The 21,182-nt window shown below is 45.0% G+C and overlaps 1 protein-coding gene across 1 annotated transcript in view; it reads right to left on the bottom strand.

Moving 5' to 3' along the window:
- The window catches only part of LOC126175257 (uncharacterized), a 189,573-nt gene that overhangs the window by 157,377 nt on the left and 11,014 nt on the right, over positions 1-21,182 (bottom strand). The window contains exon 2 of the mRNA XM_049921899.1: positions 18,419-18,581. Coding sequence (XP_049777856.1) covers positions 18,419-18,581 — 163 coding nt within the window. The remainder of the gene's footprint in view (positions 1-18,418; positions 18,582-21,182) is intronic.

Here is a 21,182-nt window from a genome sequence, read left to right as displayed (position 1 = left end):
CACACTGCCCGTGAAGCGCAACATGCTCTGCAACACGTGCGACGACTTCCCTGGCCGGCAGAGTCCTCGGACTTGTCTCCAGTCCAGCACCTATGGGATATGATGGGACGAGAAGTGACTCTTGTGACACGTTAACCAACAGCTCTCACATAACTATGTGAACAGGTCGAGCAGGCGTGGCATAACATCTCAGGGCAGAACCCGCCGTTTGTACGCTCCCACAGTCAGTGCCTGCGTCATTGCCGCCCGTGGAGGCTAGCCGGCCGGAGTGGCCGAGCGGTTCTGGGCGCTACAGTCTGGAACCGCGCGACCGCTACGGTCGCAGGTTCGAATCCTGCCTCGGGCATGGATGTGTGTGGTGTCCTTACGTTAGTTAGGTTTAAGCAGTTCTAAGTTCTAGGCGACTGATGGCCTGAGAAGTTAAGTCGCATAGTGCTCAGAGCCATTTGAACCGTGGAGGCTACTCCGCGTACTAATATGGTTGTTTCAGCATGCGTCGATAACAGGTACCTCAGAACCGCCTCTGCTATTGATCAGCACATGTAATCATTTCATGTTTTCCATATGCACTGCTGGGACAATAAATCTTGAGCGAATTGGTAGCCTCTAAAGGACGTACTAACTTATTTCCGACAGTGTATTTTAGTGCCTGATTTTCATTGTGTTCTTGCATTCGTGTAGCATTGAAGATAGCTACACAACAGCTGAAATCGTTTTGCAACAAACACACTGAAAACTTACGACCGCTGCTGCCCTTCCTCCTATTGTGGGTGTTATACCATATTCCTGCTTATTATTTCGATGTTAAGTTGGCATATGCGAATAGATGATCCAATTCCACGAACTTGTGCGTCCTGAAAATGACTTTTTGGTTGTTTGCTCTGCATCCTATGATCGGAAGGCCTTTTCGGGCAATTCGGTCTCATCCTGTTGTTGTCACTCATTTAGCACCACACAGGAGGCACGTGTGACTTACGGTATGGCATGGACGCGAGTAACCTTGCCACCCTGAATTTCTCACACACTGCGCACCAGAAACTATCAAATCCTTAAACCGAACAAAGACCCAACAAAAGTAGAATGTTATCGCCCAATACTCCTGTTAAGTGTTACTTACAAACTACTTGAATGACTCATCTACAACAGGATATATGAAACAATTAATAAACAAATAACCATAGAACAGACTGGATTCAGGCCTGGTAGAAGCTGTAATGACCAAGTGTTTGTATTTACAACACATATTCAAAATGGATATGAGAAGAAATGCGTAAGCATAGCTGCTTTCTTGGATCTATTCGCCGCCTACGACACCGTATGGCCAGAAGGCCTTCTCTTAAAATTCGTGAGCATCATTCAGTGTCGGAAAGTCACAAACCTACTAAGCAACATGCTAAGCAACAGACCCTTCCAGATTTACTCTGACAGCGCCAGAAGCAAAGTCTTCAATTAAGTGACGGACTACCCCAAGGAACTGTATTGGCCCCTCTCCTTTTCAATTTATACATTTATGACCTGCCAGCCACAACCTCAAGGAAATTCATACATGCTGATGAGATCTGTTTGGTAACCCAGAGCTCCAGTTTCACCACTGCTGAAAGCACATTAACTGCCGACATAGAAATCCTGGACACATTCTTCAGGAAATGGCGCCTCCGCCTAAACCCTCAGAAAACTGTTACTTCAGCATTCCACCTACGGAACAGACACTCTGACTATAAACCAGAAGTTAAACTCCAAGGACAAACCTTACAGTACTGCAGCACTCCAAAGTACTTCAGAATAACACTCGATAGGTCTCTAAGTTGCCGACAACATCTCTCCAACGTGGCCGGAAAAGTGAAGACCCGTGATAATATCATTCAGAAGCTTGCTGGTACCTCCTGGGGTTGCAGTGCTCAAACCCTAAGATCAACTGCTTTGGCACTATCGTACTCTGTCGCTGAATATTGTTGTCCAACTTGGATGAACAGTGCTCAGTGTAGCAAGATAGATGTGCAACTCAACCAGACAATGCGACTTAGCACAGGCTGCATGGCTACCAGTTTTAAGTAACATCCAACCTCCAACTCTACGAAGATCAGATGCTCTCCTGAAAATCTGGAGAAACATTCAGAAGAACCCCCAGCTACCCGTACACAGCGATATATTAATAGCTGAACACCAGCGTCTGAAGTCAAGAAAACCACCTTGGCGAACTGCACAACATCTTGAAGCCTCCGCTTTATTTAACATCAACGAAGTATGGAAAAGACAGTGGGAAGAATCGTCAGTGCTCAACGGTCATCTGGTTGAAAAGCCTTCCATGCGAGTTCCAGGTTTCACATTCCCTAGACACCTGTGGAGAATCATCAACAGAGAACTGCGGGTATCTAAAGCACAAATTGGGCTGGGTTCCAGATTGTGACTGTGGAGCTGCTGTGCAAACAATAAATCACATTGTTTGTGTATGCCTGAAACGAGCCTTCGGGGGATCCATAAACTGCATCCACCATGCATCACTGAAGGGCTGAACTGGATCAACAGATTGGACTTAGAAATCTGAGAACTTGTGTTATGTGTACATAATTTAGTATAATACTTCGGACATTTGATTCAGTACCTATATTTTGCTTGTCATTTCTTACACTGTATACTCTTAAAATTATGTATTTGAGGCCGGCCGCGGTGGTCTAGCGGTTCTAGGCGCGCAGTCCGGAACCGCGTGGCTGCTACGGTCGCAGGTTCGAATCCTGCCTCGGGCATAGATGTGTATGATGTCCTTAGGTTAGTTAGGTTTAAGTAGTTCTAAGTTCTAGGTGACTGATGACCACAGATGTTAAGTCCCATAGTGCTCAGAGCCATTTGAACCATTTATGTATTTGATCCAAGCTCTGTATCATCATATGATAAATAAATAATAACCATTTTCCTTCAGTCCTATTTCCAACAAAATCCCGAACCTATAATTGCTGGAAGTCTTTATCACAATCATCCTCAACCAATACAGAACCAGACGTACTCGTATTATCACCAATAATGAAAAGTATTTTATCATCAACTTTTCCTTTAGGAGTGGTCGGTTTCCTGACCGATTAAAGTACTCGGTAGTGAAGCCACTTTATAAAAAGGGAGACAGGGATAATGTTGTCAATTATAGGCCTATTTCTATGCCATCGGTGTTTGCTAAAGTTATCGAGAAGGTTGTATATGTAAGGTTACTGGAGCATTTAAATTCACATAATTTGCTGTCAAAGGTTCAGTTTGGTTTTAGAAATGGTTTAACAACTGAAGATGCTATATTCTCTTTTCTCTGTGAGGTTTTGGACGGATTAAATAAAAGGTTGCGAACGCTAGGTGTTTTCTTTGATTTAACGAAGGCTTTTGACTGTGCTGCGTTCTCGCTTCCCGAGCATGGGGTCCCGGGTTCGATTCCCGGCGGGGTCAGGGATTTTCACCTGCCTCGAGATGACTGGGTGTTTGTGTTGTCCTCATCATTTCATCATCATCCAGGAAAGTGGCGAAATTGGACTGAGCAAAGACTGGGTAATTGTACGGGCGCTGATAACCACGCAGTTGAGCGCCCCACAAACCAAACATCATCATCATTGACTGTGCTGACTACAAAATGTTACTGCAGAAGTTGGACCATTATGGAGTAAGGGGAGTAGCTTACAATTGGTTCGCCTCTTACCTTAAGAAGAGAAAGCAGAAGGTAATTCTCCGCAATATTGAGAGTGGTAGCGATGTTCAGTCCCAATGGGGCACTGTTAAGTGGGGCGTTCCCCAAGGGTCGGTGCTGGGACTACTGGTGTTTCTTATTTATGTAAATGATATGCCTTCTAGTATTACAGGTGATTCAAAAATATTTCTGTTTGCTGATGACACCAGCTTGATAGTGAACGATCTTGTGTGTAATATTGAAACAGTATCAAATAACGTAGTTCATGAAATAAGTTCGTGGCTTGTGGAAAACAATTTGATGCTAAATCACAGTAAGACTCAGTTTTTATAGTTTCTAACACACAATTCAACAAGAACCGATATTTTGATCAGACAGAATGGGCATATTATAAGCGAGACGGAACAGTTCAAGTTCCTAGGAGTTCGGATAGATAGTAAGCTGTTGTGGAAAGCCCATGTTCAGGATCTTGTTCAGAAACTAAATGCTGCTTTATTTACCATTAGAACAGTATCTGAAATAAGTGACACTTCAACACGAAAAGTAGTCTACTTTGCATATTTCCATACGCTTATGTCGTATGGTATTATTTTTTGGGGTAATTCTTCTGATTCAAAAAGGGTATTTTTGGCTCAAAAGCGGGCTGTTCGAGCTATATGTGGTGTAAGTTCGAGAACCTCTTGTCGACCCCTATTCAATAGTCTGGGAATTCTGACATTGCCCTCACAGTATATATTTTCTTTAATGTCGTTTGTTGTTAGCAATATTAGCCTATTCCCAAGAGTTAGCAGCTTTCACTCAGCTAATACTAGGCAGAAATCAAATCTGCATGTGGAATGCACTTCCTTGACTCTTGTGCAGAAAGGAGTGCAGTATTCTGCTGCATCCATTTTCAATAAGCTACCACAAGAACTCAAAAATCTTAGCAGTACCCCAAACACTTTTAAATCTAAACTGAAGAGTTTCCTCATGGCTCACTCCTCCTATTCTGTCGAGAAGCTCCTGGAAGAGCTAAAAAATTAAGCAAATTCCAGTGTTACATTGTTGATTTTCTTTATTTAAATTTACGACTTGTCACCTGAATATGTTTTTTTATATTTCATTTTATCTGTTTCTAATATCTTGTTATAATTTCATGTATAGACTCGTTCCATGACCATGGAGACTTTTCCTTAATTTGGTCCCACGGAACAATAAATAAATAAATAAATAAAATCACCGTTTCATCAGATAAATGTTTGTATACGTGTGGTAATTGTCTTTTTCAGTGGCTGCAAAGTGGAAGATAGGCTGTTGTAAATAAGTGATAATTAAAAAATCGTGGTAATGGTCGTTTTGTCTGAGGTAACAGCCTTACTTTAATAGCTTCCTGCTACCATCAATGATGCGGCTGCCTAGGAGGCTTCACCCCTCCAACGCCTTGCTCGCTGCTCAGCCCCCTGCAGCCAGCCACCACATACCCGACCCTGAAGGTCACGTGTCAATGGGCGGCTCGGTAGTCGGAAGTGAGGAGCGACAAGCAGCGGCCAGTGAAACCTACAGTGCGACTGGGTTTTGCCTCCTTACGACTACGACAAGCTGAAGAAGTAGCACTTTCAAGCCTATGAGTGGGACGTTGGATCTTGACATGGCTTTCCCTTATGGCGGGACCACCCAAAGATGTGGAACAGGGTGTCAATACACCATATTTTAATCGAGAGAGAACTTCAGTCTGTGTTAGGCAGAATTAGATAATATGTTCAGTTTCTGCCAAATGCAGCGCACATTGCAACGCCTTTGCATTGCCTTCGGCGTAAGAACGTTCCTTTTCTTTGGTGTTCGGAACGTGAAGCTGCTTTCCAGACAAGCTCAAATCTGCTTTGTTGAGTGACCGCTGTTTGATTCTGTTCGATCCCTCCAAACCAGTTGTTTTGGCTGTCGATGCATCTTCTCACGGCATCGGAGCGGTTCTCTCGCACCGCATTACTTCTGTCGGTCGCCTGTCGCTTCTGCTGCAAAACTGCTTAATTCTGCCCAGCAAAACTATTCTCAAATCGAGGAAGAGGCTTTAGCTATTGCATATGGAGTGGCCAAGTTTCGTGATTTTTTGCATGTTCACAAGTTCTATTTGGTCACCGACCATAAGCCTTTGACGTCGTTGTTTCACCCGTCTAAGCCAGTTCCAGCTCGTACTGCACCAAAGTTGCAATGTTGGTCTTTGTTTTTGTCTAAGTACAGTTGCAAAATTTTGTTTCGGCCTACAGCCCTGCAAGGCAATGTCGATGGTTCGTCTCGTCTACCTATCGGTCCTCACGAAGTGTTTGATTCTTCCGAATTGTCATGCATGTTCGTTGATTCCGCAAGATAAGGATTTCGCTGGTGGGTTTTCCGCTGGATTTTCGTCGCATTGCTTCCGAGACAGCCGCCGATACTTCTTTGCAGATTGTTTTGTAATACAGGGTGATTCAAAAAGAATACCACAACTTTAGGAATTTAAAACTCTGCAACGACAAAAGGCAGAGCTAAGCACTATCTGTCGGCGAATTAAGGGAGCTATAAAGTTTCATTTAGTTGTACATTTGTTCGCTTGAGGCGCTGTTGACTAGGCGTCAGCGTCAGTTGATGTTAAGATGGCGACCTCTCAACAGAAAGCTTTTTGTGTTATTGAGTGCGGCAGAAGTGAATCGACGACAGTTGTTCAGCGTGCATTTCGAACGAAGTATGGTGTTAAACCTCCTGATAGGTGGAGTATTAAACATTGGTATAAACAGTTTACAGAGAATGGGTGTTTGTGCAAAGGGAAAAGTTCTGGACAGCCGAGAACGAGTGATGAAAATGTAGCACGCATCCAGCAAGCATTTGTTCGCAGCCCAGGAAAATCGACTCGCAGAGCTAGCAGAGAGCCGCAAATTCCACAATCAACTGTATGGAGAGTCCTACGAAAAAGGTTAGTTATGAAACCTTATCGTCTGAAATTGGTTCAAGCACTGTCTGCAGCTGATAAGATTAAAAGAATCGATTTCTGTGATTTTATCCTTGCTCAAATGGAAACAGATGAATCTTTCGTTTCAAAGATTGTGTTTAGTGATGAAGCAACTTTCCACACTAACGGGAAAGTCAACCGTCACAATGTCTGTATATGGGGCACTGAGAATCCGCGGGAAACAACTCAGTATGAACGTGACTCGCCTAAGGTGAACGTTTTCTGTGCCATTTCAGCCAATAAAGTTTTTGGTCCCTTTTTCTTCGAAGGTGCTACTGTAACTGGACTACAGTATCTGGAGATGTTAGAGAATTGGCTGTTCCCTCAGCTCGAACAAGAAGCACAACAATTCATATTTCAGCAGGATGGAGCGCCACCACATTGGCACTTGTCTGTCCGTAACTACCTGAACGTCAACTACCCGAGGCGATGGATCGGCCGCCAGGCAGCCCGTGACAGAGCACTTCATCACTGGCCTCCAAGGAGCCCTGATCTTACCCCCTGCGATTTTTTCTTATGGGGGTATGTTAAGCATATGGTGTTTCGGCCACCTCTCCCAGCCACCATTGATGATTTGAAACGAGAAATAACAGCAGCTATCCAAACTGTTACGCCTGATATGCTACAGAGAGTGTGGAACGAGTTGGAGTATAGGGTTGATATTGCTCGAGTGTCTGGAGGGGGCCATATTGAACATCTCTGAACTTGTTTTTGTAGTGAAAAAAAAACCTTTTTAAATACTCTTTGTAATTATGTATAACAGAAGGTTATATTATGTTTCTTTCAGTAAATACACATTTTTAAAGTTGTGGTATTCTTTTTGAATCACCCTGTATATTCGTCCTCAATGGCCTGCATTGCTACGCAGATTAGTGATCCTCTTGTTCGACGTTACTTTGCGCAACTTCACAACTTGTCTGTACACTATGGTGTTATTTTGTTACGAACTAACAATGATCAGTCTGGAGTGGTTCTACCTCGTTCTTTGCAATCGGAAATCCTCCTCTTACTGCATGCTGGTCATTGGGTATAGTGCGGACGAAGCAATTAGCGCGCCGTCACTGCACTTGGGTCGGCATTGATCAACAAAGTGAGAATTTGCTTGCTAACTGTCGCTCTTGCGCGGAGCATCAATCGGCTCCCCGCCAGCGCTTCTTTGCGTGGCCGACCCCTACTGCGCCTTGGCAGAGCGTTCATACTGATTTTGCGGGTCCTTTCCGGGACACCCGCCGGTTGATAGACGTTTATGCTCACAGCAACTTTCCTTTTGTTGTACCTATGTCTTCTGCCGCATCTGCCAGTACTTTCGGACTTCGACGTCTATTTTTTGCACTGAGGGCGTTCCTGAAGTCATTGCCTCCGACAATGGCTCCGAATTTGTGTCGTCCGAATTTGAAGCGTTCTGTGCTGCTAATGGCATTCGCCATCTAACCTCAGCCCAGTGTGCGATTTGCAGGGGGGGATGGTGGGGATTTCGCTCCCTCTGCATCAGACCATCGCCTCCTCTGGTTTTAGTTTATGCATCCCAACCTGGGATGTTTATTTCGCACGCACTGGAGTAAAACTTTATGTACAGGGTGTTACAAAAAGGTACGGCCAAACTTTCAGAAAACATTCCTCACACACAAATAAAGAAAAGATGTTACGTGGACATGTGTCCGGAAACGCTTACTTTCCATGTTAGAGCTCATTTTATTACTTCTCTTCAAATCACATTAATCATGGAATGGAAACACACAGCAACAGAACGTACCAGCGTGACTTCAAACACTTTGTTAGAGTAAATGTTCAAAATGTCCTCCGTTAGCGAGGATACATGCATCCACCCTCCGTCGCTTGGAATCCCTGATGCGCTGATGCAGCCCTGGAGAATGGCGTATTGTATCACAGCCGTCCACAATACCAGCACGAAGAGTCTCCACATTTGGTACCGGGGTTGCGTAGACAAGAGCTTTCAAATGCCCCCGTAAATGAAAAGTCAAGAGGGTTGAGGTCAGGAGAGCTTGGAGGCCATGGAACTGGTCCGCCTCTACCAATCCATCGGCCACCGAATCTGTTGTTGAGAAGCGTACGAACATTTCTACTGAAATGTGCAGGAGCTCCATCGTGCATGAACCACATGTTGTGTCGTACTTGTAAAGGCACATGTTCTAGCAGCACAGGTAGAGTATCCCGTATGAAATCATGGCGGTGAATCGAGGAAGTACAGTACATAATGACGAAACTAAAATGAGCTCTAACATGGAAATTAAGCGTGTCCGGACACATGTCCACATAACATCTTTTCTTTCTTTGTGTGTGAGGAATGTTTCCTGAAAGTTTGGCCGTACCTTTTTGTAACACCCTGTATAATTCAAATTTGTGGAGCCGAACACTGAAAGTTTTTAATAAGTCTTACTATTAATGCTATTAATATGTTTCAGTTTTCTATCAGCAGAGTAAGTACCACTTTTCACAAATGTGCCTGTACTTTTTGAATTCCCCTCGTATATCTGTACCCGTATGTAGATGATTTTGTAAATAAGCTTTACCTATAATGTACTTTTAAAGATATAACAAGGGTTGGCTTTTCTGATAGTGCATACGCGTCAATAGTGAGTTTCGGCATTAACATTTATAAATAGCTGTTGAACCATTCGTAACGCCACAGTCCAAGCTAGTAACATATATAATTCTACTAACCCCCTAAGACATCCCCCCCGCCCTACTGGTAAAAGCACAAATCGCACCCTGCCTCAGCCCCGTTACCCCCAGTCGAACGGCGAGGCTGAACTCTTTGTGCGTGCGTTTAAGTCGCAGGTGCAGAAGTTGCACTCGCAAGTGCACGCTACGGACTTCCCTTGCTTCGTACCGCTGCCAGCCGCGCGGCGCACGTTCCCCAGTGGAACTGCTACACGGCCGCAGCCGCTATCGCAGCTGTTGCTCCCGCCACAGCGTGCTCCCGCTGCTTCGCCTCATTGGGGCTCGGCGACGCACGATTCGGTTTCCTATCGTGTTTTCTCAGGCAGGCAGCACTGGGAGCAGGGGCGCATTCTTCGCCTGCTCGGCCGATGCTTGTTTGTGGTTTCTGGTCCCTCCGACACTGTCAAGCGACACCGGAACCAGATCCGTCTGTGCCGTCCTCGGTTTTCTGCCGCTGGTTCTTTTCGGGCACAATCGGATGCTTCGCTGCTTCCGCCGCCACAGCCCACGGCTCCACCGACGGCGCCTAGGGGGCAGCCACCCCGGCATGTGCCAGTGGTTCGGTCTGCTGCGCCGGGCGGGCGCCGCCACGGCCCCACCTCTGTCGTGTTCCTCCGCGTTGCCGGAGCCGATGGACGCTGACGTCACGCCGCCGCCGTCGCCCGTGGAGGTCGTTGCTCCGCCTCTTCGTCTGAGCGTACCCACTGGCGGTGGGCGTCCCGGGCAGGTTTTGCAAGGTGCGTTTTCCTCGCCCCCTAGCGAGCAGTTCGGGGATGCAGGTGGACAGCACGCCGCGGCAGTTCTGCTGTCCTCCCCCGTCGGTTGCGCCACCCGACGTCTGAAGCCCTATTCCACGACGGTGCGCCGTTTCAGGGGGGCGAGGGCTGTGGCTTCGATACTTACGATGCCACAACGTAGGTGCACGCTCTCGTAACTTTGTACTATGAGAGGAGACTAACTACGCCGACCACACAGCCCTCTGGCCGGCGCTGTGGAGGTCAGCGAGTGCCATCTCGTTTCCTGCATTTTCATCCAGAGCAGACGGCCTGGAAATATCGCCTCTACTGCCGAGAGGCTATTCAGACTTTGTATTAGTTACGTTCAGTTAAAGTTCAGACAGCAACGAGTATTTGTTACACTACTGGCCAATAAAATTCCTACACCAAGAAGCAATTCAGATGATAAACAGGTGTTCATTGGACAAATGTATTATACTAGAATTGACACGTGATTACATTTTCACGCAGTTTGGGAGCATAGATCCTGAGAAACCGGTACCCAGAATAACCACCTCCGGCCGTAATAACGGCCTTGATACGCCTGGGCATTGAGTCAAACAGAGCTTGGATGGCGTGTTCACGCACAGCTGCCCATGCAGCTTCAACACGATACCACAGTTCATCAAGAGTAGTGACCGGAGTATTGTGACGAGCCAGTTGTTCGGCCACCATAGACCAGACGTTTTCAATTGGTGAGAGATCTGGAGAATGTGCTGGCCAGGGCAGCAGTCGAACGTTATCTGTATCCAGAAAGGCCCGTACAGCACCTGCAACATGCGGTCGTGCATTATCCTGCCGAAATGTAGGGTTTAGCAGGGATCGAATGAAGGGTAGAGCCACGGGTCGTAACATCTCAAATGTAACGTCCACTGTTCAAAGTGCCCTCAATGCGAACAAGAGGTGACCGAGACGTGTAACCAGTGGCACCCCATACCATCACGCCGGGTGATACGCCAGTATGGCGATGACGAATACACGCTTCCAATGTGCGTTCACCGCGATGTCGCCAAACACGGATGCGACCATCATGATGCTGTAAACAGAACCTGGATTCATCCGAAAAATGACGTTTTGCCATTCGTGCACCCAGATTCGTCATTGAGTACACCATCGCAGGCGCTCCTGTCTGTGATGCAGCGTCAAGGGTAACCGCAGCCACGGTCTCCGAGCTGATAGTCCATGCTGCTGCAAACGCCGTCGAACTGTTCGTGCAGATGGTTGTTGTTTTTCAAACGTCGCCATATGTTGACTCAGGGATCGAGACGTGGCTGCACGATCCGTTACAGCCATGCGGATAAGATGCGTGTCATCTCGACTGCTAGTGATACGAGGCCGTTGGGATTCAGCACGGCGTTCCGTATTACCCTCCTGAACCCACCGATTCCATATTGTGCTAACAGTAATTGGATGTCGACCAACGCGAGCAGCAATGTCGCGATATGATAAACCGCAATCGCGATAGGCTACAATCCGACCTTTATCAAAGTCGGAAACGTGATGGTACGCATTTCTCCTCCTTACACGAGGCATCACAACAACGTTTCACCAGGCAACGCCGGTCAACTGCTGTTTGTGTATGAAAAATCGGTTGGAAACGTTCCTCATGTCAGCACGTTGTAGGTGTCACCATCGGCGCCAACCTTGTCTGAATGCACTGAAAAGCTAATCGTTTGCATATCACGGCATCTACTTCCTCTCGGTTCAATTTCGCGTCTGTAGCACGTCATCTTCGTGGTGTAGCAATTTTACTGGCCAGTAGTGTAGTTTTGAGATTATACAGAACAGTCATCCAAACTTCACAGGGTTAGATATGGACTATGGCTTCACACCTATGTGCTCATCCAAACCAAAGTTACATATGCATTTGATATTTACTTGTGTTTTTTGACTCTATTAAAAGTGTTGAAGTTACCTGCAGGGATACAAAACAGGGCATCTTGTACAACGTACTGTCAGCCACGCACCGTATGACAGCTTGTGAAGGTACGCTGAAGTGGCAAAGAAACTGCTATAAACATGTGTATTCAACTATAGAGATATGTAAACAGGTAGAATATGGCGCTGCACTCGGCAACGCCCATATAAGACAACAAGTGTTTGGTGCAGTTGTTAAATCGGTTACTGCTGCTACAACGGCAGGTTATCAAGATTTAAGTGACTTTGAATGTGCTGTTATGATCAGCGCACGAGCGATGGGAGACATCTCCAACATTGCGATGAAGTGGGGAATTTCCCGTACGATCATTTCATGAGTGCATCGTGAATATCAGGAATCCAGTGCAACATCAAATCTCCGACATCGCTGTGGCCGGAAAAAGATCCTGCAAGAACAGGACCAATGACGACTGAAGAAAATCGTTCAACGTGTCAGAAGTGCAATCCTTCGGCAAATTGCTGCAGATTTCAGTGCTGAGCTATCAACCAGTGTCACTGTGCGAAGCATTCAACGAAACATCGTCGATATGGGCTTTCGGAGCCGAAGGCCCACTCGTCTACCCTTGATGACTCCATGACACTAAGCTTTATGCCATCGTCTGGGCCCATCAACACGTACACTGGACTGTCAATGACTGGAAACATGTTGCCTGGTCGGACGAGTCTCGTTTCAAATTGTATCAAGAGGATGGACGTGTATGTGTCTGGACACAACCTCATGAATCCATGGACTCTGCATGTTATCAGGGGGATTTTTCACCAACATCCCCCACTGAAATTAAGTTGTTGTGTATATAGTTCCACGTAGTCAGCGCGTACACAACTTTCCCACTAGAGCGCGCCCCGCTAAGCACAACAGCGCAGGCGCAGCGCTCGTCCGTCTCTGCACTACTAGATGGCGCTGCCTTAGAGATGGACGAAATTCTGCTTCCGCCGATCCGCGTATTAATATGTAACGCAGCCAATGACATTGCTGCTAACGTAGAACCTTTTCTCCTCGCGGATCACACTCGTGCAGTGATACCTGAATGCGCAAGGTATTATAATGAGTGTACAGACCTCCAACTAGTCAGTCTGCTTTTGTCTGCACCAGTCTGTACCAGTCTGTATTAGTCTGTACCAGTCTATAGTCAAGTTTCAGTCTGCACCTAATAAGATTACCATATTCCTGTACATAGCCATGAAGATAAATGAATAGACAGTTTGTCCAGTATCAGAGATATGTGAGAATAATCTTAACGTACCAAGACCAAAGGAACTTCAGATTGTCAATTGTAAACAGCATCCAGAATCAAGTTACGTAATGTCTATGCTTTTTATTATTTTGATAAATGTGTGTGAAAATTAATCAAGTTCTGTTTGAAGTTGGTCACCGTCAATCTGCTACTCTAAGCGTGCAAGTGGCATTTCTATCGTCTGACCTAACGGCAGAAGATAAACACGCCACGATAACACCACGAGACATATTGTTGACACTCGACTACTTCGTTAGAACGACAAGTCAAATAATCTGATGGTGTGTGTACCGAAGGTCTTACATTATGCACACCACATAAGTGAATTGTAAATATACCGAGAAACAAAAGCTCATGTGGTGTTGATGGAGTCTCTAGCAGAATTTTGACGTGTTGGTCTAATTTAATAAGCGAAGTCCTTAGCGATATATGTAATGCTTCGCAGGCACAGGGAATTTTTTTAGACAGATTGAAATATGCAATTGTCGAACCTCTTCATAAGATAGGGGACAAGAGGGACTTCAATAATTATAACCCAATCTCACTACTGATTTCATTTTCTAAAATATTCGAAAAAGTTATGTATTCAAGAGTAGTCTCACATTTAAGTGAAAATAATTTACTCAACATGTCACAGTTCGGGTTCTGGAAGGGTTACTCAACTGAGAATGCTATCTACGCATTTACCCATCAAATAGTAGAAGCCCTAAATAACAAATTATCGCCAGTTGGTATTTTTTGTGATCTCTCCAAGGCATTTGACTGTGTGGATCATGTCATACTCTTAGAAAAACTCAGGTTTCATGCAATTGAAGGCTATACACACAGCTGGTTCGAATCATACTTAATGCACAGAAAGGAAAACGTTGTGCTAAATAGCACAAATAATGTTTGGAGGGTTGTAAATTCTAGTGAATGGGGAGTTATCACAAAGGGAGTCACACAGGGTTCAATTTTAGGTCCTCTGCTGTTCCTTATTCATGTTAATAGTAAATCACATTCCAGAAAAAGCAGCTGAAGATATTGTTAAGGATGTCTTTCAAAGAATTATTAAATGGTTCTCAGAAAATGGACTCTCATCATTTTGAAAAGACTCACTATATCCAGTTCTGTACACTGAATAGTCATACCGACAATTGATGTAGCATATGAACAGGGCTCAGTTAACAGAGTAGATTTCTCCAAATTTTTGGGTGTTCACATTGATGATAACTTGAACTGGAAGAAGCATATTACTGAGCTTCTCAGACAACTAAGTTAAGCTTCTTTCACTCTTCGTATAAACGCTAGTCTTGGTAATAGACAGATCAGCCTCCTAACGTACTTTGCATATTTCGACTCAATATTGTCTTATGGAATAGTTTTTTGGGGTACCTCACCACTTAGACATAAAGTATTGATTGCACAATAGAGAGCAGTGAGAATAATTAGTGGTGTAGGCACCTTTTCAAGGTATTTTAACTGCACTATCAGAGTACATTTATTCGCTAATAAAATTCGTTACAAACAATCCATCTGAGTTCGTGAAGAACAGTGATGTTCATACATACAACACTAGAGGAAAAAAGGATCTTTGCTATACGTTATTGGAGCTGTCAGTTGCTCAAAAAGAAGTACATTCTTCAGCAACAACAGTCTTTGATCATTTGCCCAACAACATAAAGTGTCTGGCAGGTAGTAGATCAAGTTTTAAATGTAGGTTAAAATAATTTCTTTTGGACAACTCCTACTCCATGGACGAGTTTTTGTTCCAGAAATGGTTAAAAAAATTGTACCTCTAAATGTAGCTGCATGTGTAAAACTAAAAATTTCAGTAATATTAATATTAGCATTATTCATGTGTGTATATATATCTTGTAATCTGACTTGTTCCACATCGTATCGATAAAATAATCGGGAAAATGATCTACGGAACATGACATAACTAAAACTAAAAAGTAGAACAAGCTGGTGGAGTCACTGTAGTGGTGTGGGGCGTGTTCATTTGGAGTGATATGGCACCCCTGATAGGTCTAGATACGACTGACAGTTGACACGTACATAAGCATCCTGTCTGATCACCTGTGTCCGTTCGTGTCCATTGTGCATTCCGACGGACATGAATAATTCCAGAAGGAAAATGCGACACCCCATGGATCCAGAATTGCTACAGAGTGGCTCCAGGAACACTCTTCGGCGTTTAAACACTTCCACTGGTCACCAAACTCCCCAAACATGAAGATTATTGAGCATATCTAGGATGCCTTGCAACTTGCTTGTAAGAGGTCCACGACTAAGGAATTTATTGGTAGCGCACTCGAGCAGATGTAATTTCGATGGATTCCTCACGCGCTGCGTGCGCTATGTAAGCTGTAAGAGAATCTCAGAGCAGATAGTGTTGACTGCAGCAGGGGTGAGTGGTTGCTAGCGAGCAGTCTGGTGTATGGAGTTGGCTGGGCCGGTCGTGGGGAGCGATGGCGGTGGCTCAGGGTTGTAGTATAAGGTGAAAGCAGCCTCGCGCATATGTACTATTGTCATATCAAGTCCCATGTAAATGTTTTTTTAAAAATCTCTTAACAATAACTTTCTTATAAAAATTAACTTTTGACAATCGTTCATCTCAATTTAAAGAATTTACTAATTTCTCCAATCCATGGTCTTCAGGCCCATGACGCAGCACTGCTGACGTCCAAATTTACCAGTTTAGATTCACAGTCAGTTAATTATTGAAAGGTTATATATGAATCATTTTTTATTGGGAGGTTAGTTACATTGTATTATTAGTAGGTTATGGAATTTATCTGTTGGTGGGTTATACCAAATGTGAATGTTATACTTAAGCCGGCTGGTGTGGCCGTGCGGTTCTAGGCGCTTCAGTTTGGAACCGCGTGACCGCTACGGTCGCAGGTTCGAATCATGCCTCGGGCATGGACGTGTGTGATGTCCTTAGGTTAGTTAGGTTTAATTAGTTCTAAGTTCTAGGCGACTGATGCGGAGGTTACGCTGAATGTGAATTATATACTTATATTTTTTTTATCTCTTGGGAGGTTACATGCTGTTCAGAAGAGATCTTCACTTCTACGGATTTATGGATAGCCCTGCGGGATTCATGGTGTCATTTCCCTCCAGCACCACTTCAGACATTAGTCGAATCCGTGCCACGTCGAGTTGGGGCACTTCTGGGTGCTCTGGGGTGAGGTAGACGATGTGTACCGGTTGCTTTGGCTCTCCAGTGTATGTGACTGTAGATATAGATTGTGGTTCAAATGGCTCTGAGCACTATGCGACTTATCTATGGTCATCAGTCCGCTAGAACTTAGAACTACTTAAACCTAACTAACCTAAGGACATCACACAACACGCAGTCATCACGAGGCAGAGAAAATCCCTGACCCCGCCGGGAATCGAACCCGGGAACCCGGGCGTGGGAAGCGAGAACGCTACCGCACGACCACGAGCTGCGGACATAGATTGTGGCCGGCACGCAACTTCAGTCGGTGAGGCCGGTATTACACTATCAAATTTCTTTGTCAAAGATTTGATCAAAGATGTGATCCAATATTCCGTGCAATATATTTGACAAAGATCTTTGACGTAGCGCTAGAGGGGGTATTACACTGTCATCAAATTTTTCGTCAAAGTTCAAGATGGCTGACAACAACTTATTAACCGCAGCAGTTCTACGTACTCCAATTGCATTGTGTGCACATGCGGAAAAGAAGTGGGGGAAAAAATGGAACCATACACACGAGGTTGACAGTCTTAAAAGTCCTGGGATTACAACTTGATAATAAATTCAGTTGGGAGGAGCACACCACAGAACTGCAGAAAGGCCTTAACAAATCTGTATTTGCAATTCGAGTGTTAGCAGACATAGGCAACATAAAAATGAAAAAACTTGCATACTTTCATTCCATAATGTCATATGGGATAATATTTTGGGGTAAATCTTGAAGTCAAACAAGTTTTCAAGGTCCAAACGCGTGTAATACGTATTATTTGTGGAGTAAATTCACGGACCTCCTGCAGAAACCTCTTCAAAGAGCTGGGTATACTAACTACTGCCTCTCAGTATATTTACTTCTTAATGAAATTTGTCGTAAATAATATATCTCTTTTTCCAACAAACAACTCAGTTCATACATACAATACCAGGAACAAAAATGATCTGCACAAGGACTTCAAAGCACTTACATTAGTTCAAAAAAGGGTCCACTACTCAGGAACACTCATCTTAAATAATTTGCCAGCAAACATAAAAATTTTAGTTACAAATAAAGATCAGTTTAAAAGAAACCTGAAAGACTTACTAGTGGCCAATTCCTTCTACTGCATTGACGAAATTTTTAATAGAAACAAATGATGTATTTATTCATACTATTAGTATTGTTATTCCAGCTTAAAAAAAATTGACATGTTCCACATCCACGAGGATCTCCTCAGCACGGATCTATGGAACGAAAAACTAACCTAATCTGGGTGAAGCCGTGGGTTTTACGACGACACGATAAAAGCATTCAACAAAACTTGTTACGTGAGCTTACAGTGGAAGACGTGAAGTCGTACATCAATTACTTAAGAATGGATGAGCATACATTTCTGTATGTGCTCAATGAAGTGTATCCTCATATCACAAAGCACAATATTCACTTAAGAACTGCTACATCTTCAGAAGACAGGCTCACTATAACACTCCGATTCCTTGCTACAGGAGAGGGTTATGTTAGGTTAGGTTAGGTCTCCAATCTTCTTAATCTGTTTTTGTATTCAGGGTGCCTCACGTTGTAAAGCGCCTCATCAGCTTCAGACATCTCTATTAATTTTGTAGTTGTCGGCACACACCAATTGTATTTACCGGCAATGGTTATAAAAACACTACAGACGACCGTACGCTGCAGCGATGCTAGCGCTCCATGTGGTAACATGTCACATTGCAGTGAACAGAAGACAAGCGGTTTCTTTGATCAAATATACAGCAAGGCCCTAGATTTGAACAAATATTGGACGACATTTGACAAAGTCCCTATTACACTATCAAAAATCTTTGACAAAGATATTGGACAAAGAAATTTGATAGTGTAATACCGGCCTGAGTAAGTTCGACAGCGCGATTTTTTGCGCGGCCCCTGGAGACGGGCGGGGTACGGAGCGCGGCAGAGCGCGGCAGGTGCGCGGGCGAACTCACGCGTTCATGGTGTGGTAGTGCTCGAGGACGAAGCGGTAGTGGCAGGTGCGCGCGTCCCCCAGGCGGCAGCGCCGGGTGCAAGAGCCCCGCAAGGTGGCGTAGTCGGGGGCGTCGGCCGCGAAGTCCGGCTGCAGCTGCAGGTGTGTCTGGGCGTCGGCGTCGTCTGCAACAGGGGAGGGGAGAGGCGTCACACGCGCCTCCTGTCTCTGCTCTCAGCTGACGGGCACTAGAGCCACTCTGGCGGCTTAGCACACTGGGCGAGGGTAAGTCACCTGTGAGGCACATCGTGTAACTCCGGATCTAGCCTCGAAAAACGGTCTCGATTCGGCGAGGAAGAGAGTCGCCAAATTCCTTCACGTATGCCATATCCACCTGCAGCCCCGCATTGATGTTATATCCCGTACAGCTACCAAAACTGTTGGAAGGTACGCAGCTGTGCCTCGCACATTGCTCCATACACTCCCACCCATTCTCTACGGCAGTGGTTCCCAACCTTTTTAGCTTTACAGACCATCTATTTTTTTAAAAACTTAGAGGCCCAGTAGCTAATTGTGAAAGCAAAAAATATAATCATTAACAAATACGAGGTGCATTCAAGTTCTAAGGCCTCCGATTTTTTTTCTCCGGACTGGAAAGAGATAGATACATGCGCATTGTTTTAAAATGAGGCCGCGTTCATTGTCAATACGTCCCAGAGATGGCAGCACCGTACGGCAGATGGAATTTTACCGCCAGCGGCGAGAATGAGAACTGTTTTAAATACTTAAAATGGCGACGTTTTCCTTACTCGAACAGCGTGCAATCAATCGTTTTCTGAATTTGCGTGGTGTGAAACCAACTGAAATTCATCGACAGTTGAAGGAGACATGTGGTGATGGAGTTATGGATGTGTCGAAAGTGCGTTCGTGGGTGCAACAGTTTAATGAAGGCAGAACATCGTGTGACAACAAACCGAAACAACCTCGGGCTCGCACAAGCCGGTCTGACGACACGATCGAGAAAGTGGAGAGAATTGTTTTGGGGGATCGCCGAATGACTCTTGAACAGATCGCCTCCAGAGTTGGCATTTCTGTGGGTTCTGTGCACACAATCCTGCATGACGACCTGAAAATGCGAAAAGTGTCATCCAGGTGGGTGCCACGAATGCTGACGGACGACCATATGGCTGCCCGTGTGGCTTGTTGCCTAGCAATGTTGACGTGCAACGACAGCACGAATGGAACTTTTCGTCGGTTGTGACAATGGATGCGACGTGGATGCCATTTTTCAATCCAGAAACAAAGCGCCAGTCAGCTCAATGGAAGCACACAGATTCACCGCCACCAAAAAAATTTCGGGTAACCGCCAGTGCTGAAAAAATGATGGTGTCCATGTTCTGGGACAGCGAGGGCGTTATCCTTACCCATTGCGTTCCAAAGGGCACTACGGTAACAGGTGCATCCTACGAAAATGTTTTGAAGAACAAATTCCTTCCTGCACTGCAACAAAAACGTCCGGGAAGGGCTGCGCGTGTGCTGTTTCACCGAGACAACGCACCCGCACATCGAGCTAACGTTACGCAACAGTTTCTTCGTGATAACAACTTTGAAGTGATTCCTCATGCTCCCTACTCACCTGACCTGGCTCCTAGTGACTTTTGGCTTTTTCCAACAATGAAAGACACTCTCCGTGGCCGCACATTCACCAGCCGTGCTGCTATTGCCTCAGCGATTTTCCAGTGGTCAAAACACGACTCCTAAAGAAGCCTTCGCCGCTGCCATGGAATCATGGCGTCAGCGTTGTGAAAAATGTGTACGTCTGCAGGGCGATTACGTCGAGAAGTAACGCCAGTTTCATCGATTTCGGGTGAGTAGTTAATTAGAAAAAAAAATCGGAGGCCTTAGAACTTGAATGCACCTCGTAAAAACACATATACAGGGTGTTACTGATAGAGGTGCGACTATTTTTATATGTGGTGCCTTAACATGTACACCTGTGGTATCAACGTTCGATACCACACTTGTTAGAGGTTGCAGTTATCGACCGCAGTCAGTACTAGTATCGCTGGACCCGTGAGTCGTGACTAGCGCCGCTCCTCGACTTGCAACAGGTCTCTAGCCTGCGCTCGGCCACTCTTGCTCGGGACGTCAAGTAGGAAAGAAGTATAGCCTTTAGATGACAGGAAGCAACCTCTAAGATATCTGTATGGCGCCAAAACTGGTAGCTGATCATAAACAATAAAAAGTCAGAGGTCAACCACAGGAGTACAAAAAAATCTTTTAAATTTCAGTCACATACGAATTACGCAAATTTGGAGATCGTCGATACATCTAAATACTTAGGAATTACAATTACGAACGCTTTTGTGAAACTCTCACGTAGAAAATGCTATAGGCATGGCGAACCAATGACTGCATTTTATTGGCATAACAGAAGATCCAACAAATCTGCTAGAGAGATTGTCTCTAGCTACACATCCTGGTAAAATTTCAAAATGGTGCAAAGATTGGAAACAGAAAGGTACAACTGTGCACTTGAGAACAGATATCAACGATTCTGATTTGGAATCGGTCAGCTGATACAAACCCCTGGGTGTAACGATTTGCACCGATATGAAATGGAATGATCGTACAGTCCCAATCGTAGGTAATGCAGAGCGTGGACTGCAGTTCATTGGGAAATACAATCAGTCTAAAAAGGAAACAGCATACAAAACACTCGTATTGCTCATCCTGGAATATTTCTCAAGTGTGTTGGACCTGCGACGAATCTGACTAACAGAGGA

The sequence above is a fragment of the Schistocerca cancellata genome, chromosome 3 (assembly GCF_023864275.1).
Source record: "Schistocerca cancellata isolate TAMUIC-IGC-003103 chromosome 3, iqSchCanc2.1, whole genome shotgun sequence".
In the NCBI taxonomy this organism is placed as follows: Eukaryota; Metazoa; Arthropoda; class Insecta; order Orthoptera; family Acrididae; genus Schistocerca; species Schistocerca cancellata.
Note: the sequence above shows the minus strand (reverse complement) of the source record. Positions and strands in the feature narration are given on the sequence as shown.